Source organism: Cervus elaphus, chromosome 9 (assembly GCF_910594005.1).
Source record: "Cervus elaphus chromosome 9, mCerEla1.1, whole genome shotgun sequence".
In the NCBI taxonomy this organism is placed as follows: domain Eukaryota; kingdom Metazoa; phylum Chordata; class Mammalia; order Artiodactyla; family Cervidae; genus Cervus; species Cervus elaphus.
In genome coordinates, this window is record NC_057823.1 from 24020750 (window position 1) to 24048638 (window position 27889).

The 27889-nt window shown below is 53.0% G+C and overlaps 2 protein-coding genes across 11 annotated transcripts in view; one reads left to right on the plus strand and one right to left on the minus strand.

The window, feature by feature from the left end:
- Positions 1 to 27021, plus strand: SEPTIN8 (septin 8). Of its 10 annotated transcripts, none has more exons than XM_043912130.1 (10): positions 1 to 25; positions 12129 to 12249; positions 13235 to 13430; positions 13764 to 13950; positions 15007 to 15168; positions 15739 to 15835; positions 16030 to 16198; positions 16407 to 16539; positions 16643 to 16833; positions 25686 to 27021. In XM_043912130.1, exons 3-10 carry the CDS (start codon positions 13264 to 13266, stop codon positions 25849 to 25851), a joined length of 1272 nt encoding a protein of 423 aa, XP_043768065.1. In that variant the 5' UTR covers positions 1 to 25; positions 12129 to 12249; positions 13235 to 13263; the 3' UTR covers positions 25852 to 27021. The 10 variants fall into 10 exon arrangements, with proteins under 10 accessions (XP_043768065.1, XP_043768064.1, XP_043768060.1 ...); XM_043912129.1 differs by lacking the exon at positions 1 to 25 and adding an exon at positions 216 to 349; XM_043912125.1 differs by lacking the exon at positions 1 to 25 and adding an exon at positions 375 to 1006.
- Positions 26733 to 27889, minus strand: part of CCNI2 (cyclin I family member 2) — a 7969-nt gene continuing 6812 nt past the window's right edge. Inside the window, exon 5 of the mRNA XM_043913798.1 lies at positions 26733 to 26987. Within this exon, the coding sequence (XP_043769733.1) occupies positions 26733 to 26987 (255 nt within the window). The remainder of the gene's footprint in view (positions 26988 to 27889) is intronic.

Consider the following 27889-nt stretch of genomic DNA (forward strand, 5'->3'; position numbering starts at 1 on the left):
CCTGAGGCCTCTGGCTTGGGCAAAGGTATTCGTTTTTCCAAGTTTTGTACAGGTTTTGAGCAGTGAGATTAGCAGAAAGAATGTGCATGCGTAGGGAGCCGCAGTCCTTTCTGCACAGTGCCCAGATTCCATTAAGACATTTCCCCAAACCCTTGGGGGCAGGAAGGGTGACAGTCACTTGCTATCTGATGTCCTGACTGTCCAGCTCGTTTTTTCTATTGCTTGAGTCCTGAGACTGAACTGCGCATCCTGAGCATTCGTTGCGCAAGAAGCTGAAGGCTGGTCCCTGGCCCGGGAAGGCCGCCCGGCCGGACGCGCGGGTCCGCCCTGGCTAGGACCGGAGCATCAGGTGGGGCCCAGGGTACGGTCATTCGAGGCTGAGGCTCCTCTCCTGCACCCCACGGGTCGCAGGCAGTCCGTCGACACTCTGGCCGGTGGTCCCGATGCACTGCAGGCTCCGGCCGACCGGCTGGAGGCGGCTTGGTGGGGGAGACCCCTAGGGCGCACGCGGCACCCCAATCTCCTCCGCACGGAACGGACTTCTTAGCGCGCGGAAGCCGGGCACTCCCTCCGGGGCTCGGCCCCAGCCTCTCGGGGACACGCGGCAGGCCAGCAGACACCGGCCCCGGCCACCGGGGACTGCCCTCCCGGCCCCCCAACTTGGAGACTACAAGTCCCAGCAATCCCCGTAGCTGGCACCTCCCGCCTCGCAGCGGAGACCCCCGGCCATCCCCGCTGAGGGGCTTGGGCTGCGCTCGTGGTCGGACCGGGCCAAGCGGGGAGGCCCGTCCCGCGGGCGGGGGCGGGGGCGGCTCCGCGGCTTCTCCCGCCGCCGCCGCCAAGGGGAGTTTCCAGGAAGTGGCCATATTGGATCCATTCAGCCGCAGCCGCCCGGGCGGAGCGCGTCCCGCAACCGGCTTGTCCCCGTCGCGGCCCAGGTGTCGCCCCGGCTCGCCCGCCCGGTGCGGAGCTCGCCATGGCGGCCACTGACCTGGAGCGCTTCTCGGTGAGGGCCCTGCTGGGCCGCGGCGCGCGCGGGAGGCGCGGGGCGCGGGGAGGGGGCCGCCCTGCTGCTGGCCGGGGGCGCGAGCCGGGCTGTCAGCGCCGCGCGGCCGGGCCTTGACGCCGGGCGGGCCGGGGGACCCTGGAGCGGGCTCTTCGCGGCGCGGGTCCCGGGTCCCGGGGCGTCGGGCGCGGGCGCCTTGCCGGGAGGCTGGCGGGGTCGCCTTCCTTGGGCGAAGAAAAACAGACCCCTTTCGCGAAAAGGAGCAGATAAATACCCGCCTGGTTGTGGCCCGGTGTGACGACAGACTGGGGCCCCGGGAATCAGAGGGAAGATCCAGGATACTCCTGAGCCCCCCTTTCCCTGAGTGTTCTTTTGCACGGCTGGGGAGATTCCTGGCCGCGCAGGTGCTGCTGGATGGACACAGTCGGTGACGATGGAGCCCTAGGGATCCTAGGAAGTCCCTCGGATGAGCTCAGGGCAGTTGCAGACTTGGGTCCTGAAGACCTTGGCCTGCTGCTCCTTCCCGCTCCAACCCCCGCCCGCCACCCAAGCGCCAGGATCCAGGGTGCGATTCCAGTGGGTGCCTCAGTGGTCGGATCTGAGGCAGCCGTTCCCCAGGAACTGGAGCGATTCCACATTCAACCCAGTGGATGTTTGTTTGGGCCCCAGACCGGGTATGCCTTCTGCAGGGGTATCATCTCTGGTGGTCCCTGCAGAGGTCTCTTTGGGCTTGAGCCAGCCAGTAACCAACTTCCCAAAGGTTTTTATAATCTGTCCCCCCAGCCCACTCCCCCTGGGGAGAGAGGCCTTTTGGGGATTGTATCTGCATGTCCCCCGATGTCTAAGGCTGGATTTGGGTGTGTCTGGGAGGTTGAGCTGTGACAGGGAAGGAAACTGTGTCCTCTTGCCAGCATGTGAGGCCCTGGTCGGTGCTAAGGGGAAGGGAGGAGGGCCCGGGGATGTTGTGGGTAGGGGGTAAATGCTAAATATGTGACTGATACGGAATTGGTTCTGGGGCTAAATAAGGGATTCAGGACTTATGTAATTAATGCTATAAATATTGTCATCTGAATTTATATATGTAAATTTTCTCTTTAATCTGAAAATACATTGGTTGGTCTATTTTGGAAACATGCGTAACTAAAGCAGGAACTCTTGGTGTCATAATTTTAGACTTGAATGTTTTATGAGGGGGTTGCGAGTCAGTATAAATACAAGAGGAGCAGATTCAGAGGTTGGGCAAATCAGAGATTCACCCCAGCCCTGCACTCTGAACAAGAATTTATGTACCCTAGGAGGGCTGTGCCTGAATCCCAGCAGACCTGCTGGTTAGCTGGAGACCAGCAGACCTATGTGTGTTTGCACATCTCTGCCTGCATGCCTGTGTGCATTTTCTGTGCCCAGCTGACCAGAAAGTTATGTCTGGGGCTTGTCTTTCTGTGGCCAGAGGTTGCTCTAACAGTTGGTCTTACAGGTGGGAGCGGTATGCAGAGTAACTGGAATCAGACTGCCTGACATGAATCCTAGATTACTACTTGTTGGCTGTGTGACCTTGGGCAAGTTGTTTAATCCCTCAGTATTCTCATCTGTATAATGGGATAAAAATACTACCTCCCTCATCAGGTTATAGGAAGGATTTAATGAGAGGGTCCAGATGAGGTACTTAGAACAGTGTCTGGCACATGATGAAGACACAGTAAATGATACATGATACTTAGTACCCATGTGGATGTGAAGACTGGCCCTCTGTGTAAGAAGGTAGCAGAGAATGAATTTGCTCTGTTCCGGGGCACCCTCCCTAGGGGCTCCCACCACTACCCACCCAGAGATTATCCTCAGAGGCTGAGCTGAGGGGTCTAGCTGCCGTGCCAGACGATGGGCTGGAAAGGCTCTTCCCCTTAGATTCCTGTCTTTGCAAGGATTTCAGGTGTTATCAACTTGGTAATAATGACTGAGGCACAGAGAGGGGACCGACTCAAGTAGGGATGTATAGCCTGAGTTCAGGATGGATACCTTCCACGCCCTTCACACTCTGAGCCATCAGCCTCCTGGGAGGACTTGGACATGGTTGAATTTGGGTGGAGACCTTGGGTTGGGTTTGGCCTGAGTCTCGGAGTCTGGACTCCATTCTCCTCTCCTATCTTGTCATCCTGGGAAAATGATTTCTTCCTTTCTCCTGCTGTAAAGTCGGAACAACCCTACTGATACTCTTCAAAGCGTTTATGAAGATAATTGCAGTCTGTGACATGTTTGGAGATATGTTTAGCTGTCTTACCAGCTGCAGGTTGAACTGGGTGTTAGTCAGTGGCCATGAGGTTATAATTTGATTGAGCTGTGGTAGGTTGACACTGTTCCTCAGGCTCGCTTGGTGGTCAGACCAGCTCAGGAGGACATGGGAATTGTCCCAACCTGGAGCTTAGATGAGCATATGGAATGATACTTTTTCTTGGGGGCGGGGGAGTCACATTGCATGAAATGTGTGATTTTAGCTCCCTGACCAGAGATCGAACCCACACCTTCTGCAGTGGAAGCATAAAATCCTAACCACTGGACTGCTAAGGAGGTGCCTGAGATGGTTCTTTGAGGTCAGTGTGTGCTGGGTTCCTATTGTCCACAGGCTGAGTGACCTTTACATTTTGACTGGGCCTTGCTCAATCCTAGATCAGCCCTGAGGTTATGATCAAAATCTCCTAGGATGTTCATGTCTGGGACAGCCCTCTGGGGAGTCTGTTGCCTCTTGCCCTCCTTGGGCAGCCAGATTCCTATCCACTCTTCCTCTGCCCTTCCTCCTTACTGGATCCCAGACTCTTTTTCTGTCCCAGGGGCCATCTCCTGTGCCTCTCCTGTCAGAATCTCATGGGGCAGGGTTCAAACTCCATGGTTGGGGAGGACCGAGGAGGGGCTGGAGAAAATGAAGATCTGAGGGAGAGAGGGAAGAAACGTGTGGCATGGCAGCCTGGAGCCTGGCACTCCTCCCAGCCAGTCACTCCCCTCCCAACCCCATCTCCACTTTATTCCCAGCACCATCTGTCACTTCCGTTGTCACCCCTGTAATCTTGACACTTTCCCAAGAAGCAGGCTATCCAGGGAATGCCTATTCTGTCCCCAAGACAAGAGCTGGTGGGAAGGAATGTAGAAAGCAACCCCTTACTCAAGTGGGGGTGTCACAGAGGGTGTCTCCCTGTCCTATAAAAATGGCCAGAGACCTCTCTGCTGAGCTGTTCTGAAGGAGAAGTGAGAACTGAGCAAGGGACATCTGTGCAGCTCTCAGTGCCTGGCGGTGGGGAGCGGTCATACATGAGCACCACCTGCAGAGCTGAAGCCCCACCCCCTTCCCCTGGGAGGTTGGTCCACCCTGCTCTGCCCCCTGCGTCCATGGACATTGTCCCATGCTATGGGTGCTCACTTTAGAAAGGTCTGCCCAGGATCTGCATTGGAATGGACCAGAGCAGGCACACTGATGAGAAGGCGCTGGTAATCCAAGGGAGCACATGACAAGGGATTGGCCAGAGCAGGAGCAGAGAGGGTGGTAAGAGGGAGACCGGCCACAGTGCTAACAATGCGGGAGAACAAATGGAGGCTGGGAACCCAGGGCCCGATATTTATCAAAAGCTTTGGATGGCAGGAGGGTGCTGGGTGCTTTGTGTCCGTCATCTTGATGCCAGCAGCTCGCAGTTGGGTGAGATGCAGACTCTGGGGCCTGAGACCTACGCTCAGCCCCCAAGGACCCCTTGTGATGACAGAGAGGGTGGAGCCCTCTGAGTGTGGAACCCAAAGATGAGCTAGGTGGAGGTATGTATTGGGGGCAATAACCACCATGAAGGTTTCTGTGGCTCTGGTCCAGCTACCAGAAGGAAGCTGCTGCAGGATGACGGAGCAAAGGGCCTGAGGACTGGCTGGCCTCTGTGTGTCCCTTGCAGCCTCTCCGATCTTCCTGCCTCTCTGCTGCCAGGTTGGCTCTCTCTCAGGATCCCCAGTCCCGGCCCCCAAGGCACAGGCTTTGCCAGACTAGGTATGGAGCTCTGCAGGCAGGAGGGAGACACGTGTGCCTGGGGAAAGGATGCCTTCCAAGGTCGACATGCCCTCCTGATAGAGCTGGGGTGTTCTTTACTGGAGCTGTCTGCATCCTTAGGGCTCACGTGAGGAACTGTGGCTGGGAAGAGGTGGTGGACGACAAAGCACGGGGCGTGTGGGCTGTAAGATTCATCGCCCCTGTTGGCATTGGGGCAAATTAGATATTCTCTTCCTCAGAACACAGGGCTTGCAGATGGTTCTTGGTCCTTCTCTTGGAAGCTGCATTAGAGGGACAGAACCAGGGGAGGAAGTAGTAAGAGCCTATTTCAGATCACAGGTGCTGGCTTCTTTCTGAAGGCTCTCCTGGGCTTGGGCCACCTGAGGGCTGTGGTTCGAGAGGGCCTGTGGGCCGTGGATCCAAGTCCACTCACCAGATCTGGCTGTGGGGCCTGGGTGCGAATGTGACGCTCTGCCTGGTGCTGGGGTGAATGGTGCAAGCAACAGAGAAGCATAGCCCTGCTGCCCTGAGCCCCTGCTGGCTCACGTCAGTGCTCATGTAGTTCTCTGCTTCTTCCTGGCACCGGCATCCGTCCTGGGGCAGGAGGGGGGCATGGTTACCTTTGCTGCCCGTATTCTTCTTTCCAAAGTTCACTGTGGAACAAAGGCCACCTCCGTCCAACGATGTCTCGACCCCTGTGGTCGACCCTGCTGTGGGGAAGTCCCCAAGTCCCAAGTGGGAAAGTATGAACGCCTGGGCTTGCAGTGCCTTCCCCATCTGCTCTGTGGTGGGATGGACCATTCCCTCCCACGGGAGGCACAACACCACAAAGTCTAGGGGCATTTTTGTGTCCTGGCTCTGGGGAGGGCTGGGTGGGCCCAGAGGCCGATAACTGGGCTCCTGGCTTCTTGGAAACCTGATTCTGACATGAGAAGTGTGAAACAAACCATCCCAAATGACAGAGTGGCAGTCCTGGCTGGCTGTGTGCAGCAAGAGGGGAGGAACGTGCCCTCAGTGAAACAGGGAAGCAGGGAGACTGAAGTTTTGGGGTCAGGGCACTGGGTGGCTTTGGACTCCTAGGGATAGTTTTGCTTCCAAAGTCCCTTCACTTCTCAGGCTGGGGGAGAGGATGACTGGCCTTGAGAGAGTGACTGGCAGCCTTCTCCTGGGGCCCAACTGCCACCTTGCCATTCTTACCTCTTCTGCTACTGTGCAGGCACCAAGAAGGCTGATCCTGGCTTGTGTCGTCTCCCCGGGTTTGTTGCCGCCATAGGAGAGAGACACCAGAACTTTGGTTCTCTAGTGTCTTCTTGATTGGGGACAGGTATATCTTGCCTCTGTTCTTCCCTCCTGGTCCAGGGTGGCACTATTCTCCCCCTTCCCACCGCCCCCACCCAACACACATCTCTGTGGTTATTTCCCGTCACCTTTGACCTGGGTTTAGAGGCTTGCTATGGAATCCTGGGACTAGAGCCTAAGCCTTTCCTGGGAAAATTCCTAGGATTCCTCTCAGACTCAAGGACAGTTGCGCCGTGACCACGGGTTCTGGCCAGAGGCCTCTGCTCTGGCTATTTAAGGCCCAGGCTGCTGAGAGCGGTGAGAGCCGAGGGGAGAGTGGTTTGTGCCAGAACATGGGTGGAGGAGGTTCCCGATGGCAAGTGACCCTTGGGTCCACTGCACAAGGACTCTGTAGGGCCTCCCAGAGCTGACTGGTGGCCTCCTGGGGCCCACGTGCCCAAGCCTTCTTCCTGCCTGCCTGTGGGGTGCTCAGGGTGGTGGGAACCTGAGGGGAGAGAAGTGTCCGAAGTCTAATGCACTTGGAGAGAACTCTGTGGAAGGCCTGGAGTGGGGGCTGCTCTTTGCCTAGGATTTAGGAGCCAAATACTTGAATGTTAGAGTGTCACCTCTACTCCCACCCCAACAACTAACCTCATTTGGGAGGTTTGTTCTCAAGGGGCTCTTTTCACCCATAGATTCTCTGGCTATGTTGGTTCAGACATTCAGCAGATTTCCACTTCCTTCTGGATGAAAGCCTGTTTCTGTGTGGGCAAGTGCAAGACATGGTTTTCCCCCAAATCCCACCTCTCTTCTTGGTTAAAGGGGCGGCTCCTTTTGGCTGGTGATTGGGGCTGCTCCAGAAGGCTCAGACAGCATTTCCTGGTCAGGAAAAGGACGTCCTATTTATCCACTGGGCTGCATAACAAAATGCCATTCTCTGCTTTGTTCTGGATGACCGGGCATGGAGGAACGCAGTCAGCCTGAGCAGTTATTATTTTGGTTGTTGTCTTTGATGTGCCAAAGAAATGATGACATAGAAGCCTGGCTCAGGAGCCAGAAGCTTGTTAGTGATTAGAATGGGGATAAAGGCCCTGTGGAGTTTCCCATTGTGTGTGTAGAGCTCAGAGCTGCCAACTCTATCCTGGAGCTTTGAGTACAGTTTGAGCCCCCTGAACTGGCCCCCTGGGAGCTGGGTATGTGGAAAGAGTCAGAAGCAGCTAGGTCTGCCTCTCATCAGAGTCCGGGTTAAGTTATCCAGCCCAAAGGCTCCTCCCACAGAGCCTGTGGTCTCCTTGCCCCAAGGGTGCACCCTGGGTTTTGTTCTTCCAGGTCACCATCTTGCCAGTCCTGGGGTTGCAGACTGTCAGGCCATGGATCCGGTTCAGCCGTCAGACACGTTGAGCTGGGCCCTGATGGTTTTCTCCATTGGCAGTTGTTGCCAACCTTTGAAAACTAGTGGGTTTCCCATAAAAATCTGGATTTCTGGATTTTCTTTAAAAATTGGAAGGTTTGGCAACAGTAGGTCTGCATTCCCACAGTTGGCTGGAGTCACGGAACCATAGCCATCGTGGACTGAGCCCAGCCTCTGCAGTTGCCCACTGCTCCTGCCTTTCCCCGAGGGCCCCCGTGCTCAGCCAAGTCACCGGGTCTTCCATCCAGCAGAGAGCGGAGTGATGTGGCTGGAGGTGTGGCTTGTGCTGTAACACCATCACCACTGAGATTCTGCCTTCACCCTCCTGAGCAGTGTGATCTCGGGAAAATTCCTTCATCTCTTGGTGCTGCAGTTGTCTATTTCGGTACAGTGGGCATAATATACAGCCTGCCTCGCAGGGCTGATGTGTGGACTGGGTGAGATCAGAGTCATAACTGGTCAGCAGTTGATAACTGTTCTGTGTGGTTGTTGTCATTTTTGTTACTATCCTTCACCCATGTACATGACCTGCCAGGCCGCCACAGCCATTTGAGTCTAGACTGAATTAGACTGGGCCCCTGAGGTCAAGGATCTGGTGTCTTCGTCTTTGCATTGGCTGCCATTCCAGTACCGGACACCCAGTGGATGTGACCAGCGAACCTGTGTTTTCTGGCTGAATGAGTGAGTTGGGAGCATAGTAAGAGTAGGGGGCAGTGTAGCTCCGTGTTCTGGCTTGGCTGCTCTCAAATCCCGACTCTACCCTGATTAGTTCTTTAGCGTAGGTGTACCTCAATGTCCTTACCTGTACAACGGGCATGATAATAGTGTCTGCCACTATTGGTGGTTAAGGGTGGCTAAGGGCTGTGTAGGAGGTGGTGTAAGTCACTTGGCTTAGCCCATACAGGTGTCCTCGGTGGGGTGTTGGTGTCATCATTTGATGTTCATTCTTCCCTGTGTATGTAACTCCACTTTTTTCTTCCCTGTCTTTACTCTTCTTGCTTTCTCTCTGTTCCTCTGTGTTCACAGTTTCACTTTGGGGACTGTAGCAGTCAGGATATTTTCAGTTGCATGTAATAGATAGCCCCATTCAGCTAGCTTAAGCAGTGGAGGGGAGATGTGGCTGGGATAGAGGGAAAAGCTGGCGTGGGGCAGATGCCGGCTGTCTCTCCTCTGTGAGGTGCTTGGCTCTGTAGTCCTGGGTGAGTGGGCTTCCGTCTTAGACTGACTCCCCTGATGGTTACAGGATCGTCATGAAGGTTCAGTCAGGGTCGCTTGCCCCTGCCTGTGCCCATCGTGGGATCATGCTGATTGGCTCAGGACTAGTAGGACCCAGCCCTGGAGCTAAGGGCTTCCCTGACAAATTGCAGGTAACCAGTGGGAGATCTGACGTTCCTTCCTGAGCTGTGGTAGCTGGGTCAGAGGTGCTTTATAGGCTCCTGGCTCCTCCTGGGCTGAGACCCCACACAAGTCAGCAGACACACCTGGGCAGGCACCTTGGAGAGAGTGGTGCACCTTGGGTCACATGTTGTTGATGCCACATGTAGGATCACGGAAGCTGGCATTAGTCAGAGTCACACCTCAGTAGAGCTGGGAGGTTAGAGCAGTCTTTTGAGACCAGAGAAAAACAACTCTGTCCCCATGAGGACTAGCGGCCATTCTCTCTGTGCGTGTGTGCGCATGCTCTGGGGATTGATGCTCCAGGGGTCCCTGAGGCTCCTGAGCAGGATCAGTTGCCCCAGGTCTGTGGCCCTTGGATTGACAGAGAGCAGCCTCGGTGACAGCTTGGGGATGGAGACTGCCTTGTACTCCACACACTTCTGCAGAGAGCCCAGCTGCGTGAGGAAGGCAGGTAGGGCTCACTGAACACAGGCAGGCAGACTTGTGTGAGACCCCCGAGTTCTGCTGTTAGACTCGGGGAAACTGAGGAATAGGATAGCTTCTGGATCTTTGCAAGGACTCTGTAACTGGTGAGTGCGCGTGCGTGTGGCTTCCAGACACAGCCGACTTGGTGGGTTTTGGCGGCAGACTACAGGATGTTGGACTGCATCCTGATTGTGTCACCCTTGGAAGAAGAGGATGAATAAACACATAGCCTTCTCTGCAAGCACAGCACGCCTTAAATTTTGGAGATTTTCAGTCTTGCCCGAAAAGAAAAAAGCTCTAGACTAACAGCTCTGTCCTCTATTTGATCCTCAAGCTGCCATGAGCAGGTGGGACAGAGATGGAATAATGAAGCTCTGTGTAAGGTGGGCAGATGCGCCCGATGCTGTGGCAGTGAAGCCGTGCTCAGTGATTTATAAATGGTAGGGTTGTCTAGCACGTCGGCCATGGTGGTGGGAGGGTGGGAAGAATGGGAACACTGACCTCCCCCAGCCTGCGGCCCACTTTGAGGAGCTCATGGAAGAGTTGAAAGTCACGATGCATATCAGGACAGCTAATAGTGCGAGGAAATGGGGTCACAGCCAAGTGAGGGGTCTGCAGTAGGAGTACTTAGGGGCCAGGTCAGGGCAGGTGCCAGGGAAAAGGTAGTGAGCTCCAGGGCCCAGGGAGGGGGCCGAGTTTGAAAAGTATATCCAGAGATAACCAGCTGTGCAGGAACCGAGCCTGGGAAAAAGGCCTCAGATGGTAAAGACCTGGCATGCCATGCTAGGGAGTTTGGACCTGACCCAGCACATGCTATGCTCCATTTACTGGTTTTGCTGTAGCCACCAGTGAGAGGAAGCTGCCTTTGGGGCCTCTTTGTTGTTATGTTTGCAGCCCTGGGGGGCCTGGACTTGATTGGGAAGGTTGTGACTCAGTTCCCTGGGGATAGAGGACTCCAGCTTTGAGAGCAGAGACTCTGTGGAAGAGGGTCATTGGACAGAAGAGATTAGGGGTAACTCTGACTTGTTTGACCGGGTAGCACGGCTTCCCCAAGGGGCCATGTGAGGTCTAGGCTGCCCATGTGCACACTTGGGAGTCTTTGATACAGGGATACATCATGACTGAGCTGGGGAAAGGGCTTGGGGAAAGGGCAGGGGGACTTAGTTAATGAAGAGGAGGGGGGTGGGTTTGAGTGTTGAGGGGCTCTGGTTGAGAGGAAAGAATGGTTGGAGGGTTCAGGCTGAGATAACAGGCTGTAACTGCAGAGAGGCTGAGGGACCGCAGGTGCTCCAGAGACCCCTGTGCTGGAGGGCAGGCAGCCAGGGCCCTTCTGGCTGGTCCTCAGCCTCCTCTGCCCCCTGGGCCTGCACCCACATAAGGGCTGCCACTGTCCTGATCTGTGCCCCTGGGACTGTTTTCAGCCGGGCCTTTCCTCCCCTCTGAAGGTGTGGGCTGGATGGCAGGATGAGACTCAGATCCATCATCCTGTCCTGTCCTTGCTCTGTCTGGCTGGCAGTCAGGGCAGAAGGGCTAGGGGACAGAGGAGGTGTGTTTCTGCCCTACACGGAGCTGCCTGGGGTCTGCCCTCTAGGGGCCAGACCCGGGAATGCTGAGCCTGGGAACCTTCCCTCAGGACAACATTCCACCCCTCATTCCCAGGGAAGCAGAGAATCCGCACAACTTGGAGCCTGACCTTGACCCTGTGCTTAAGGTCATGCTGGGTCTTTTTTTTTTTTTTTTCATGCTGGGTCTTTTTATAGTGCTGTGGGCCGGCTCAGTGACCCCTGCTCACCCAGGACCTGCTGCCTGCCTCTCTGGGCTGGCCTCCACATTCTCACCCAGAATCCTCTGTCTAAGCAACCAGGACTGGGGCGGGGCTGGGAGGGGGACACGAGCCAGAGCCTGGGAGTCCCTAGAGAGTACCGCTGAGGCCTTGGACTCAGGATGCCCCAGAGACTGCTCCTGAGACCCAGTGGTGGGTCTGAGTGAGTGCTGGCTCCTTTAGCAGGGCTCATGTGTGCATTCCATGCTTGGGTGCATGAGAGGCAAGGGGTGCCCATGGAGGACTGTGAGCCCACCTGATGGGAGAGCCCCCCAACGGTGTGAGTGTGAGCGGGTCAAGCCAGACCTGCCCCTGTCTGCGTCCTGCTTCAGCAGGAGAGGGCCACAGGAACATGCACATCCTCAAATCTTGGCCTTTTGAAATCTTTAAGATCTAGGGACCATCTGGGGCCTCCTCCCAGGCAGGAAGGCAGATGAACCCTTGGGGCAGCAGCCTTGGACCTGGGGCCTTCTGCCAGGAGACACCTCCGGCTCAGGCATCCCTTGCCAGCCCAGTAGACGCAGAGCCCCACGTAGAGTCATGGGTCCTGAGGCCCATGGGGCTCCCTGTGTGGAAACTTGTCCTGGAGTTGGAGCTCCAGTGTACTCACGATATGTCCTGAGATTTGCTGAGAACTGAGACAAGTTTGAGGGGTGTATTGACTCTGGTTTCACCTCCCCTCTTCTCAACCCCTCTTCCCCAGCGGGCTCACTGCATCTCTCTTTTCTCTTTGCAGAATGCAGAGCCGGAGCCCAGGAGCCTCTCCCTGGGTGGTCATGTGGGTTTCGATAGCCTCCCCGACCAGCTGGTCAGCAAGTCGGTCACTCAGGGCTTCAGCTTCAACATCCTCTGTGTGGGTGAGTGTCATGCCTGGCCAGGGAACAGCCTTCACTGAGGACGAATGAAGGCTTCCTGGGAGATGAGATGCCGCTGTCCTGACTACCCGTTGAGCTGCAAGGGGACCTCCCAGGCAGAGTGACACTTTGGGGGGTCAGGATGAGGCTTTGGTGTGTGTCTCTGCCAGGGTCAAGGATAGCGTTGGAGCCAGGGCCTGACTCAGTTGCCGTGAAGAATAAACAGGATTAGGTACCTGAAAGTGCTTTGTAAACTAAGGGTATTTATCACAGTGGTTGGGATCCATTTGTTTGTTTTAAAAACATGTATTGTTGTTCTTACCATGTGTCAAGGACACTGGTAAACCAGACTCTCTCTCCATTACATTGTCATGTAGTAAAAGCTCCAGTACTCATCTAAACAAGTACACCCCCAACAGGGAGGCTCTGGAAGGTTCCATGTGCCCCAGGGCACAAAGAGTTCTGCCAGAGCCTCCACAGGTGCTCTGGGAACCCCTTGGAAAGCAACCTCTCCTGAACCTCCTCCCTCCCATTTAAAGCTTCATGGAGTTGAGGCCACCCATGACAGGTGCGCTGAGCCACTCGTGCCTTTAGACCTCGGTCCTGCTGGCCCCGTGGCCCAGGAGGAATGGCCTGCAGAGCAGGTGACCAGGTCCCATTGAGGCCAGAAGAGGCCAGTGTCCACTGGTGTCTCCCAGCTGCCTGGCTCTGCTTCTTCTGCACTCCCAGCAAAAACATCTTACACAACCCACATAGCCACATCTTATGTCCAAGCCAGCCTTTTGGCTCTTCCTTCCACATGTTATTTCTGAGGCCACTAAGAAGGGATGGTTCTTGGGGTTAGGGACAGTGAGGGATGGAGTGGGAGGCCTGCCTCTCTCTTGTATGGAGACCAAGGGTGCCTGAGCCCCTCCTGGCCTAGCTAGGAGCCAGGACAGCTCCAGTTCCAGTCTGTGACAGTCCCTCTGCCCACTCCCCGCTCCCCCAGGGGAGACTGGCATCGGCAAGTCCACACTGATGAACACGCTCTTCAACACGACCTTTGAGACCGAGGAGGCCAGTCACCATGAGGAGTGTGTGCGCCTGCGGCCCCAGACTTACGACCTCCAAGAAAGCAACGTGCAGCTCAAGCTGACCATCGTGGATGCCGTGGGCTTTGGAGATCAGATCAATAAGGATGAGAGGCAAGAGGCAGGAAGGGCGGTGTCTTCCCCGTCCCTCCGTGTTGGCCGTGGTTCTAACACTCTGCCCTAGCGCTCCGCACTCCTTGCTGCCCCCAGACAAGTAACCAGCCCTCACTCCATGAGGTCCATGGGAGGGCTGCCTGGAGAATATCTAAGGTCCTGAGGACCCTGTGGGGGACCAGGAGAAGGGGTCAGCCACCTGTACCCAGGCAGGAATCCCCAGGTAGAAGCTGTTTGTTCTCACAGAGAGAAGGCTGGTGGGCAGCTTGGCTGGGCTCCGGGCCCTGGGCCGTGGCCCGGCTGTCTGCCTCCCTGTGATGGAGCTGTCTGTAGTTACAGGCCCATAGTCGACTATATCGATGCGCAGTTTGAAAACTACCTGCAGGAGGAGCTGAAGATCCGCCGTTCGCTCTTCGACTACCATGACACGAGGATCCATGTCTGCCTCTACTTCATCACACCCACGGGGCACTCCCTCAAGTCCCTGGATCTGGTGACCATGAAGAAACTGGACAGCAAGGTGTGGCCCCCTTCCAGCTGATTCTGTGGGTGCCCTGTCCTCCATGGAGACGGGGCGCAGTGACTGCATGAGACTGTCCACTGCAGTCCCCAGGGGCTCTGCTGGTTGGGGGCTTGTAGACAGCTCCCTTGGCTTGGTTCTCTCGGTATCTTCTCTTGTGTCTGTCCCTATGGCTCCAGCCGGTCCCCGTTGATCCGACCTCTTCAGAGCTCTATCTTTGCCTCTGGCCCTGGGCACCTTCCCTCCAGCTGAGATGATTCTTATTCTCAGCCTGGTGGCTCCTGGCATCCTCCCCGTGCCCCTAGAGTTACCTCCCCACCTCGCCCTGTCCCTCTGCCCCTCTAACCTCCACTCCCCAGAGCGTGCCAATTCTCTGCTCTTTTTCTCTCAATTCCTAGTTCCTCTGCTCCCTTCACTTCCCCTGGCCTTCCTGCTGTGACTTTCCCTTGGGGTCCTCATGAGCACAGCAGAGAGAGGAGAGTTAAGCCCCAGAATTGGAGTAGGAATGAGGAGTGTGTATTAAAAAGGCAACTGCATGGGAATGACAGGAATGATGGGGGGTTGTGGAGGGTGTACAGCCCCAGGGTCACCTGTCAGCTCTCATGTGACTGTGCTCCCCATCTCAGGAGTTAATTTTCACTGTGAATAATGAGATAACTTTGGCCTGGGAGATATTGAGGTCTTCCTGTGGCTACTGCTAATGGGTCATCTAACTTGTGTAGGGGTACAGCCCCCTACTGCCACTCCTATCAGGCCCCATATTGGCTAAGACCTTCAGAACACTCTGGGTCAAAGCTGAGTGTGCCCACAGGACACATTTGGGGCTGGATGGAGGTTGAGCAGAGCAGGGAGGGGCTGTAAGAAGCCCGCAACCAATTGTCACGACCTGTCAGAATGGTCCCACCTGACTGGATTCAGGCTGGGACTCCACTGGGGAGCTTTGGGAGCAGCTCCATCTCTTTGGCTTCCTGCCCCTCTGCCCAGGGGCGTGACCTGAGATGGGCTATCCACAGTCGGGGAGCAACTCACCCCTGACCCTCTCCACAATCCTGGCAGGTGAACATTATTCCCATCATTGCCAAAGCTGACACCATCTCCAAGAGTGAGCTCCACAAGTTCAAGATCAAGATCATGGGTGAGCTGGTCAGCAATGGGGTCCAGATCTACCAGTTTCCCACGGATGACGAAGCTGTTGCCGAGATTAACGCAGTCATGAACGTGAGCATTGGGCAAGGGTCTGAGGGCTCTGGGGTTGGAGGGCTTGGAGCTAGCCCCCTGGCCACTGTCTTTTCCCTGGGTTCTAGCCTTAACTCTCCAGGAAAGATGGCTGGGCACCTGGAGCTGGCCAGTCCTGAATCCTCTGGACAGGGGATGGGAAGAATTGGGTATTGGGCTGGTCCTGGCGCTTCCCCAGGTTTAAGTACCCCAAGGTATGAACCCAAGGCAGGGACCTGAAACCTGCAGGATTGAGCAGGCAGGATGCTCGGACTTGGGAACCTAGAAGAGAGGCCCACAGGTCTTTTGAGGGAGCTTCTTTCTACTGGCTCCCGAGGAGCTCAGGGGCTGAAAGAATACCCTATAACAAGAGGAACAGGGTTGTGGGTTCAGCCCACTCCCTTGTTTGGAGGTCCCAGGATAATTTTCTAAAGGACAGCCCGAAAGTGAGCATCTGGCCCTGCCTTGTTCAGGTCTGGGCAACCCCTCCCCGGGGCCCAGGGGCAGCGAGGGTGGGTCTGCCCATGGGCCCACGTCTGCTCAGTGCTCACATACGCTTGGGCCCCTTTCCAGGCACACCTGCCCTTTGCCGTGGTGGGCAGCACCGAGGAGGTGAAGGTGGGGAACAAACTGGTGCGAGCGCGGCAGTACCCTTGGGGAGTGGTGCAGGGTGAGTGTGGTGGTGAGAGCACAGCCCTGGCTGGGAGCCTGGCCTCGGCCCCCTGTCCTCTGTCCTCCCCGTGACCATCTGCTGCCTGTCTTCCCTCTGGGGTCGGCCTCTAACACCCACCGCTGCCTGCACCCTGTCCCCTCCGTGCTGGTGGCCGGGTCCCTGCCTGATGCCCGCGTGCCCTCCACTTCCAGTGGAGAACGAGAATCACTGCGACTTCGTGAAGCTCCGGGAGATGTTGATCCGGGTGAACATGGAGGACCTCCGCGAGCAGACACACAGTCGGCACTATGAGCTCTACCGGCGCTGCAAGTTGGAGGAGATGGGCTTCCAGGACAGTGATGGTGACAGCCAGCCTTTCAGGTGACAGCCTGTCTCCCCAGCCACAACCAGACTTGCCATGCCAGCATCTGTTTCTAGGGGCTTGTGAGCCAGGAGTGGGGAGAGGCTGTTGGAACAGTAGCATGAACCCCTGACCCCCATGTGTCCACATGATTCCACCCCTCTGGCTCTGCCCAACCCCATCCCACCATGATCCCCTCCTTGGCCTCTTCTCTCTGGGTCTCCACAGCCTCCAGGAAACATACGAGGCCAAGAGGAAGGAGTTCCTGAGCGAGCTCCAGAGGAAGGAGGAAGAGATGAGGCAGATGTTTGTCAACAAAGTGAAGGAGACGGAGCTGGAATTGAAGGAGAAGGAGAGAGAGGTGTGTGCTGGGCTCGGGGTTGTGTGTGGCCAGGCCAGGCTGGGGAGGGCCAAGGCTCCCTTGGGGCCCACACGGAGCTGGCCTCCCCACCTTCTGCTCCCAGCTCCACGAGAAATTTGAGCACCTCAAGCGGGTGCACCAGGAGGAGAAGCGCAAGGTGGAGGAGAAGCGCCGGGAACTGGAGGAGGAGACCAACGCCTTCAACCGCAGGAAGGCAGCAGTGGAGGCCCTGCAGACTCAGGCCCTGCACGCCACCTCGCAGCAGCCTCTGAGGAAGGACAAGGACAAGAAGAAGTAGGTGGTGGGCTCCCTGCCCCGCGCTGGCTCGCTCTCTCTCGCTCTTACTCATTCTTGCTGGCTCACCATTTTGCTGTCTCCTTTCACTCGCTCTCCCACCTCTTTCTTGCTCACCTTTCTTCTTTCAGTGGTGATCTTCACATCTTCAGGTATCAACGTTCATGCCCACTCTTGTGTTTGTGCACGAGTGGCTCCTCTCCCCACTCTTCTACCCCACACCCTATTTTTTCTCTATCTCTTTTTCTCTTTCTCCTGCAGCCCCCTCAAGAGCTGGGTGGAGAAGGCTGGGCCACACGGGCAGGGAGTGGCCCCTGAGAGGGTCCTAGGGTCTCAGGGAAGGTCCATCAGGCCAGGAGATGGTCAGGGCCTGGGAATGTCAGCATTTTCCAGACAGATTCCAAAAGCTCCTGTGGTTTCTGCTTAGACAGCTGTGGTGCCTCCCCCTCAGTCCTGAGGCTGTGGACGTGGGTTCCGTTTCGGCAGGTGGGTGGTGACTGAGGGCAGTGGAGACCTGAGCTCAGCCAGCACTGACCCCCAGACAGTGTGGTCACAGCCTGCTGAAGGAAGGACAGCAGCTCCCTGGAGGGGCTGTGTGAGTCCTGCTGAAGAGAGGAGCTGCCCCTCCAGTAGAGGCGGGAGCTGTTCCTCAGCCTCAGAGCGTAGCCTCAGAGGAGATAGAGCGATGGGGGAGAGGAGGAGGCTTTTCCCAGCCTCCGGGAGTGCAGTTAACTTTGGCAAGGTGGGGGCTGGTCTAAGTCTCTTCTCCTTGACATAGCCTGTTTCCATGCTCACAGCTGGATCCCAGATGCCCTGGCTCTGGGTGGGGGTGGGGGGGTGCCTCCCTCCCCTGCCCCGCTTCATTCAGTGTCCCCGAGGGCATCTCTCCATGGGGATCCTGTCTGCCCCTGCTTCTCCCTGCCCCTGGTCTGTATCCAGTACCTTCTTTCTCTTGCCAGCCTGGAAACTAAGCAGGTATACGCACCTCGGCCCTCACTCTTATTCTCTTGGAATTCCATTTCCTCCTTGAATGTTTGGGAACGTGTGTGTTCAGGCTGTTCCTTCCTTGGCGGCAGTGGAGCCTCGTGGTTAGGGCCAGGCAGTGCATAGCTAACTGTGGCCCTGGGGTGCTGCTTGTGGCGTTGGCCCTCCCCCTGCCCCCCAGTATTGCGTCCCCTAATGCTGCACACGTGCATGACACATGTACACTGTCTCCCTCTCTCTTTTCCCGTGACATACACAGATCCAGACATATCTCCACTAACACACACAGTCTCCGAGACACACAGGCACAGAGGTACAGACACATCGAAGTTTAAAAAGCTTCTCCCTGGGGAAGACCAGGGGGACAGAACCAGCCATTTAGGAACTGGACGCCAATTCTCGTTCCTGAGGCCTGTCTTCTGCTTTGGGACAGACCCTGTAGTTTCCTCCATCCTGCTGACTGCCTTGCCCCCGGCCGTTGGCCCTGCTGCAGCAGATAAGCCCCTGCTGGTCCCCAGCTCCACAGGCCCCTCAACCGTGTACATTTCCCTTCTGCTTTGCATTTGCTTCCGGCCCTGGTGCCTGTCTCGGTCTTGGTGAGCTTGGTGAGCATGCAGGCTCTGTGAATTGCAACCCATGTGGATTTTGAGCTGGTAGCTCAGAAATCTGGTTTCTCCTGGGAAGTGGTGTGCTATCCATGACCCAGTGCTGGCTCCCAGAGAAACTTTGCCTTGCTCCCTGCCAGCTTAGCCCAGGCCATTTTGTTTTTTTATTTGTTTTTCTTTAAAAAAAAAAAAAAAAAAAAGGGCAGGCAGAGTCCCCTAGGAAGTAAGCTTATGGAGAAACCACTCAAAAGCAGCTCAAGGACCCGTGGCCAGGTCAAGGTGTTGAGGGCCAGTGGGGGTGGGGTGCAGGCTGGCTGCAGGCGCACCAGGCCAATTCAGGGTGGGGCTCATCACTGATGTCAGGCCTCCCTGCTTTTTTTCATGTGACGTGGGCCTGGAGAACAGGTCTTTTCTGTTTGCTGGACATTCCAGAAAGCTTCAGTCAGTTTGGCCTCTGGGAGAGAGCCCTCTCCTCCCATGCTGGCCTTGCGGAGGCCAGGAGTAGTGTGGGTGGGCTGGCTGGGAGCACCCCTTCCCTCTGCCCTGGTTGGGATGGGTCAGGAGTACATTTGGAGGGGGGATGTTGTTTTGTGACCATTTAGTTGAATGGTTTTGATTGATTGTACTTATTCTTCAAATTTTAATTCATTTTTACAAAATTACTTCCCAATCAGATCTTGACCCCTCAGCCTGGGATGCCATAAACTGAAGTGAATTCTCTGCTTTGCTCGTCACAAGTGCCAAACTGACTGTCCTTTCCCAGTGTTCATCTTGCTGTCTTTTGCTTCTGTTTGATTTGGTCGTCTGTGTATCTTTTAATGTGTCTGTTTTTGTTTTGTTTGTTTTATTTTTATTTTTCAGTTAACGCACGCACAGACTTACATGTCAAGAGCGGACTTTAGACTTTCATGTGTTAAGTTGCTTGAGTTACACCTTGTGACCCTTCTCCCATATCATGGTGTGAGGACGGACTGGGAGCCGGTACAGACTCCAGTGTTTACAGCCCTGCCTTGTCCCCCACCCCTGCCCCCCGGGCTGCCCAGGCCTGGCGGGCTACCCTCTCTATGCAAACTTGTTAAAGCCATGAATGCTGGAACCCAAAACTGATGAGGTTTATTTTTTTCAGAGCCAGTGGCTGGTCTTCCATTTACAGTGTCACTATTCCTTGACGGAGCAGTTTTGTGCCGCTCTAGCAGAGGCCCCAGCCGGCGATGCTCGGCCTAATTGTTCAGCGTCAAGATGGCAACTCATGCAGTGCCCTAGGTGTGGCCACGTGGTGTGGTATACATGCTGCAGAATTCCCCCCACTCCCCTTCATTTTAATTTTTCTAACCTAGAGCTTAATTTCAATAATAACTTTTAAAGCACTTCTAAATTTTTATTTTGGCACGAGCGTAAAGACAAATAATACCCCCTCCCGTTATTTTCGTAAGTAACACAGATTCCCTGATTTTTAAAAACTAAAAATATCTCTAAACCTTTCTTATGTATAAAGTATCCCTATAAAATATAGGGAGAGGTGGGTAATAAACGTCCTGTAATGACAGTGTTTGGGATTTCTTTATGAATGAAAGTGGATCATGAAAAAGGCCACGTTCAGTGTTGTTACTGTGAATGTAAATGGAACAGCAGCCCGAAGCAGTTATCTCTGTGCCCCCCCTCCCCCCCGAGGTGCTACCTGTGAACAGGGACCAACCCCATGTGTGCATGTTAAGTGTTTGACTCTTAATTAACTAAGCCCCCCACTACCCCCCCCCCCCCAGCCCAACCCTGCATATTCCAAATGCAAAGAGTGCTCAGGGGGAACAGGTTTCTCTCTGGGTCATTCTTTCCTTTTTCCTGGCTGAGTTGCAGGGAAAGAGATGAAGGTGCCTGATGTATGTAAACAATTAAGAAAAAAACTACCAGCAGAGGAGCTTTTTCCCTTTCAGCTGCATTCTTAAAAGAGAACCTTCTCAGAAAGTACAGCGTTCTATGTTCCTGTTGGTTGGCAAGCCACTGAAACTATCAGGGTTGAAAGTATGGCCTGATAATATGGGACATAAAAAATTAATAGATGAAAGGAAGGATCCCACTTAATGCTGATCAAGCGCTGTGCTGGACACAGGCTACCCAGAGTACCGCACAGCTCTGCCCTCAAGGAGCTCAGTCTAGTGCACTCTCTAGTTGGAAGCCTTAGGAAGCTGTGCTGATACATTGTTGGATTGGCGGTTTGTGTTTTTATGTCCTTCATTTTCTTTCCCATCATCTTTTCCCTCTTCCTGCCTTGGCTTGCTTTACTGATTTCCAAGGCTAGAGTTCTGGCTCCCTCCTGACCTTCTCAGATCATGCTCCATTCAGAGAGGGGTGGAGGGTGAGCTGTATGTATCCACTGAGGTATGACCAGGAAAAGGTGGTCTTTTTCGCTTCACCTGGAGCAGAGCAGGTTTTGTTGAGACTCAAAGTGAAAATTCTCCAAAGTTATGCCATGACCACGGGTGGATACAGATTTTTGAGGGGCTCAGGCTACTTGAGAAGCCTTCTTAAGAGAACATGAGTATAAAATCAGGTACAGGGCCTTGGAAGAGGCCCTGAGAATTAAGTTTTATTAGCTTTAGAGTAAACCCACTTGCGGTTGTAACTGGTAACTGATGCTTCAGTGTGGGTATCTAAAAAGGTAAATCAGCATATCTAAGGCAGATGTGGACTGCAAGTGACTTAACTCTAGGGTCATTATGTGTCTGAAAGTATATTCAGTTGGATGGAAGTATGACCTTTAAGATAGCCTCTGTCAGCTAGTGTATTTCTGAAGATGAGGCTCAATGACCCAGCAGGCTCGGTTATGTAAGAAATGAGCACTCCTGGCCAATCTGGGGACTCTTAGAGTGGTCAGATCCTGCTGCCCATCTACCCTCACCTGCACATGGGCTGCACCCAGGGCATACTTGGGTGGCCAGAATTGTGGCTGGTCACCTGCCTGCAGGCCCCAGGCTTCCAAGAATCTCGGGGCAGACCCGTCCTTGTTACATTTTCTGGGGTCTGGGCTGCCTCCACAGGACCCTCTGACTTTAGTGAGCCTCACTGCACTTTTCTCTCATGCTGTTTGTGTTTAGAATTTTGTCATTTTTAGCTGAGACCAAATTAATCTTTGGTGCACAAGGTGAGCTTAAAAACTTACCATTCATTGTTTAACAAGCTACCCACCTCATGGAATGTGACCCCTGTCTGCAGGATCTGATTTTCCCCTCATTTTCTGTCTCCGTATCATCTGTTGGCATTGTTAGGGCTGTCAGCGGGATCACTGGCATTTACTATCATGTCTTTCATGAACCAAGTTGATGTTGGGTAGGATCACCATATAATTTATTGCCCAAGCTGAGACTTTTGAGAGTGAAAGGAGATTTTGCTAAGTCAACGAGCATAAGCCATGATTGTCTCAGGCAAACTGGGAGATATGGTCACCCGAATTGTGGGTAACCTGAGTCTAGGTGGTCTGTACTTATGCAGACCGACTCCATACATGTTGTGTATGTCTTTGTGTGGGTTCCCTGTTAAGTGGGGCTCCAGTTACTGGATAAGAGGCCCAAGGGAAGTGTGGCTTGCTAGTCTGTTACGTTAACATGCTTTTCTAAAACTGCTTCACTTGTTAATTCATTTATTCCTTCATTCATTGACTGTTTTTGTTCCTTTCCATTCACTTTGTACTCATTTTTTTCATTAAATTTTGCATTTATTTTGAGTTTTTGTGGTGTCTTTTTTGGGCAGTGGCTTTTCTGATTTAATGTTTCCTCTATTAATCTGCTACAGCTGTGGTAAAATACAGCTTGTTTTTTCTGTGAACTTTGTGGGGTTGATCAGCTTCTATAGGAGTTATGTTTTAACTCTTGAATGGGTGTGGGATGGAGGCAAGATAGGAAAGAGAAGTTGCAGCCTGTGGTCAAAGGATCCTTATCAGACAAGACACAGGAGAAGGCAGATCCTGCCCTTGAAAAGTTTACATCCTTGTGGAGGAGGCTTGTCATAGGACAACTAACATTTGAGTTCTTACTGTGTGCTAGTCATTGTTCTAAAGTGCATTTACATGTATTAATTCCTCTAATCTTCACAATAATCCTATGATTAGGTACCAGTTTCTCCTTTTTATAGGCAAGGCACAGAGAGGTTAAGTAATTACCCAAGGTCACACAGCTCATAACTGGAGCAATTGAGGTTTAAGTATTGCTATCCTGTAGCCTTATTCCTGTGCAGTTTGACAGTGTAGGTTGGTGGACCTAAGAAGGTTTTGCTGAGGTGGGATGCTGTAGTAAGTAGGCAAATATTTGGTTGAGGAAGGGATGGCAATCTCCAGGGCCCATTTGTCGAGGAGCTTTCTCTGTTGGACACTAGGCTAATCTCCGGGAAGACCAAAATGAGGAGATGGAGGACTAAGCCCAGCAGGGAGACTGGCATGCTGGCCTCCCCAGTGAAGGTACAGCACCACTCTGCTCCTGGGCAGGCAGGTGCAGGGAGGCAGAGTCTTCACCAAGCTTTGAAGGACGAAGACTTTCCAGGAAGCCAGGAGAAATAGGGCCACCTTGGTGGAAGGAACTTGGCTCACCCAAACGAGGAGGTAATATTTGGACAAGTTTAAGATGTGTCCGTGATACTCATCTACTATGTTCTTCTCTTAGCCCACCCACCTCTGAGCCCTGTCCCATCTCTGTTTTCGGCAGTCACAGCCCTTTACCAATCTCTGTGTGAATGGTGACAAATGGGAGATGGATCATGTCCTTATTTCTCCCTCCACAGTGAACCCCAGTCTCTAATCTGAAGTGGAACAGAAATTCCTAACTGCAGGGAAAAAATGTTAGAGGAGAGTAAGATAGAACTTAGGGCTCCAAGGCAAGCTTGAACAACATAAAAACTTAAAAACAAACAACAAAAACCCCTCACAAGTGGTACTTTGGCAATACGAAAGTTTGCCAAGGGAATACTATTTACAGAAAGATGAAGCAACAAGGCTGTCCCTTACCCCCATCTGTGGCTCACAGGTCTATCTTCTTCTTTTCCCAAGAGATGGAGAGTTGGTTTAGCTCTGGGGAATGAAGCTTACATTCCAGAGCTACTTGGTTCGGGGGAGGGGAGGGGTCCAGGTAATTCTTACCTGTTTTCTGAAGTCAGAGACAGCCTGAGTTGGCGTGGGCCCTCAGGATTAGCCTCTGTTCCACCAATGACGGTGCTGCTTACAGTGGAAGGAAGGAGGCAGGGGAAGCTGAGGCCATGAGCAGCAGGCTGCCCCCCAGCACGTTCATTTGTGCTGGACTAGAGGACAGTTACTGATAGGGTTTGAGAGATTGCATTTCATGTGTGTTTGACTCTATCAAATCTCAATGCATGGTATCTAATACATGTAAAATAAGACACAGAAAGGATTGAAAGGAAGTCAAGTGTATTTGGAAAAAAGCTCCAACAAGCAAATCTGTCTTAACCAGAGGCAGAGATTTGTGCTGACTACAGTGCAGACACTAATACGGTATAGCTAGTATTGCACCTAGTAGCAGATCACCCTCTACATTTACAGAAAACTGTTCACTGTGGAAGGACTTCACAGATGACCTCTAAATGTGTGGCCCAGTCATTCACATCCCCAGGACTACTTCCACAGTCCCAGCTGGCGTCACTGTCAGCTGGACTCCACTGCCTAGAGAATGGCTCATAGTCTCACCGCTCCCCAGGGGCAGCTGGTTTCTCCCTCACAGCATGCTAGTGGTCTCTCCCTCCTCTCTGCAGTAGTGGGAGCTCAGCTTCAGGACCTGCTCATCTCAACCAAAACTCAGGGAGCTGTGCCTTCCCAACACAAGGATCACCTCGAAGTGTCATTATTTAAACACAAAAGTTCCCCTAGTTAAGCCTGTAAACTAAGAGTTAACCAAGCAGAAATATGCTTAAAGCTTGAACTGGTTACTGTATATGAAATAAAGCACAATTTATGAATTGAGTTCTTAACAAAGAAAAGACTTAGATGCTGGGCAATCAGGGTAAATCCCATTTCTGCAAAGGCGAGCAGGGCACTTGGGACTTGAAGCCTGCACATGCTCTTGGTACAGGCCTGGGAAGCTGGAAAGTCCCGGCCAGTTCTGGCAGGTGGAGCAGCAGAAACTTGTCTGTCAGCACCCGCCTGGCCCTTCTGCCCTGAGCAAGGCCTGCCTCTGACCTCATAGTCCAGTTGTCTTATAGGCTGATACAGCCCTTGATGAGGAAGAAAAAGCAAGCTGCACTATGAGCATTTATTCCCTCTCCCTGGTTTCAGGCCCAGGGTCATGAGGGAGGCAGGAGTCTGAGTTTGATTTATCAGACTACCTTTCCCTTTAGGGACCCTGACCTGTCTTTTTGCCCCCTTGTTTCCCCCCCCCCCGCCCCCCTCCCCGCCGAAGAATCAGGAGTGTTTTCTCAGTTGCTCTTTCAAGGCCTTCTTGCTTTCTTGTTGCAGGATCCATAAAGCCTAGACTATAGAGGAGTCGAAGTCCAGCTTTGCCAGTATGCTGTAAAGGGCTCTGGGGTAGGGCACAGATGCTGGCAGGTGAGCCAGAAAGTGTCTGTGCAGGAGGACGACTAAAGGCTTGCCAGTTGCTCCTTTACAAGTTCTTTGCAGCGGTTCCACTGCCTTATACCAACCTGTAATTAAAACAGAGTGGTCATCCTTGAGGCAGAACCATTTTACATTCTAAACAATGAGCAACTGACTGCCAGAATGTTAGCATGGAGCACTTCCAGGAAGTTCCAACCACCCAACTTGAGAACATTAACCCCACCATCTCAGGGACACCCATCTTCAACCTTAGTAAAAACTCATTTGTCTAACTGCATTCCATCTTATGCTGTCCATCCAGAGTGGTTCTGACCTCCCACTACCTACTTCATAGTACCTTGGTGCCTGTAAAGGGTCTGAAATTTATACTCCCCAGTGTTAAGCTCAGTGTTGTTTTCTCCTGAGCTCAACATGTCCCCACATCCTCTTGACTACCAGGGCTGCCACTGAGATACAGCTTCGCTCATTGTCAGAGAAGCCCACTGTGGTGAAGGGAACGTGTAGCTAATACTCAAGCCCAGAGGATAGGTCGTGTGTGGAAAGCCTAGCCCTTAGGAAGGGTCTTCAGAGTCATCACAGCCAGAGTATCTCCTGGAGCCCATAAGGGCCGAGAAGGGGCCATAGGTACCCTTTTGGGGGCAGAGTGCATCAGCTGAAGGGGCAAAACTGAGAGCCTGGTGTGGGGCAAAGTTGATGTCTACCTGTGCTTTCTTTAGCAGATCAGATATAGGAGTACAGCAGTCGGGCATGAGCCTCTCCAGCTCTAAGGTGATGATGACCAAGGCCAGTGTGGAGCCCTTGAACTGCAGCAGCTGGTGGCCCGCCATACAGTGCTGCAGCTGCCTGGTCAGGGACGCGACGTGGAGGGAAGGATTCCTCTGAGGCATCAGCTCCTTCACGTGGGGCCAGCCCAGGACCACCAGGGCGTGGAACTGGAGACCGTGGTTTTTATGTTAGAACAGAAAACCCCATACTTTTCATAGATCAATGACCAAAAGTGCAAAAAACAGTTTAAATTTTCATCAGGGAACATTAAATGTTGCCCAACCCTTTTCGTTCCCATCCATGGCCCCAGAAGGGGGTTGAGGCTTAATACCCACTGTGCGGCCAAGCTAAGCTTCAACCCTGGTGAGAAAAATACAGTCTGCTTTGTGACATGGTCCCTAAGAGCCTAACGTACCCACTTGACAGTGTTTCACTTCTGAAAAACAGAAGCAGACAGTTCAAGATTAAGGTAGCAGAGAAGTTACTTATATGTGCTCGACATGAGAAGAAACGCTGCCGCTTGGCCACAATGGTCAGTTTTTATAATGGTACAGCCCTTCATGATTTAATCGTCACACTTCATAACAGACCAAAACCCCATGACATTTCCATATGACATAATTTTGCCTTACTAACAGAATCCTATCCTTAAGGATGACCATCATTCTCTAACTAAAACAAATACAAACTAACATGACATTTTTAAGTGCCAGATCAATATGGTCTAAAGCCTCAGTAAGGATTGTGTGTAGGTGAATAAAGACAGCTAAGTGAATGTGTGTAAAGTGCAGCAAAAGCAGACAGATTTTTATGTACAGTATTCATAGAATGGAAAGTTAAATATTTTTGCAGTGTGTATTTAAAAGAGAAGCTCACCATAATAGTGCCGTCTAAATATCTTTGTAAAGGTAATGTCCTTTAGAAGCGGGAGTCTGGCGGAACCGTGTTGGATGTAAGATAATATTTTAACTCTGCCGTTATGTCGTGAGCCTTGTGGGTCACGTCACTGTGCTGCATGTGTAAGGACGTGTGCTTTGCCGTCCTATATTGTGAACAGCTGTTCCAAAGGCACAATGAGTCCAGGGTAGGCTCTGGAAGTTCCTCGTACTTACTGTGAACAGAAAGTCCAGCGGTGTCCCGATGTAGAGGTCCCAGTGCAGTTTGTCCAAAATAGCCAGCTCCATCCTGAGGAGCTCATTCGGGGAATAGCCAGAGCCATAATGCTTTATGAAGTCTTTTACGCGTGGAATTAACTGTAAAAAGAAAATAAAAGAGGCCAAAGCCCTACACTATGTCATAGTAGCTTTTGTTTTCTTGTTGCTGGGGACTGGGCATCCATGACCCTAGTAGAGTTGTCTTCCAGTGACCCACCACAGAAAACGCTTCTGAAAGAAAAACCAAACCAGATCTTGGCTATCTGTCAAGTCCCCAGGTAGTTGTGACAGTGTGTAGTAAATGTCACGTGGTCATCTGCTGCCAACAGGTCTTGATCCCCAACTGCACTCCAGCTCCTACTCAAAGGTGCTTTGGAGGCTGGGACTGTGCCGTCTCCCACATTCAGCTGCAAGAACTCACTCAAAGCTTTCCAGCTATGGACTCTACCCATTCCTGGTTCCAATCACTACCATGATTGTTAGTCATAGAGAGAAGTAGGCCTGTGAGCTTCCTGGTCTGCATCAGACAGACTCACTGATAAAACCTCCCAGAACCAGGTAACACCACAGCTGCAAACACATTCCTTTCAGCCTTAATTGAAGGCAGTTCAGTTCTGGAAAAACTATGACTCTTTCCCAGAGAAATTATAAGGCTTGTCTATGAGTAAACATTCAAATACCAAGTGCATTGAAGACTTGGTCCTACTCTTTTAGATAAACAAAAGTATAACCTCTAGGAGTAGTTCTTTTAAAGGTTATTTACTTGGTTCTTAGTTGAACAAAAGCATTTTTGCGGGACACACATTACATTCTAACAAACAGGGTTAAAATAGTTTTTAATCCAAGTTTGGAACTGGACACACCATGCCTTTTTCTGGCCCCTTGGACCCTGAGATCAGCCAAGGGGACCTTGTATTAATGGCAGTGGTTCCACAAAGGGGGAGAGGTTGGAGGGAGGGAAGAAGGAAGGGAGGGAGGTTTGGGAAGGATACTGGGAGAGG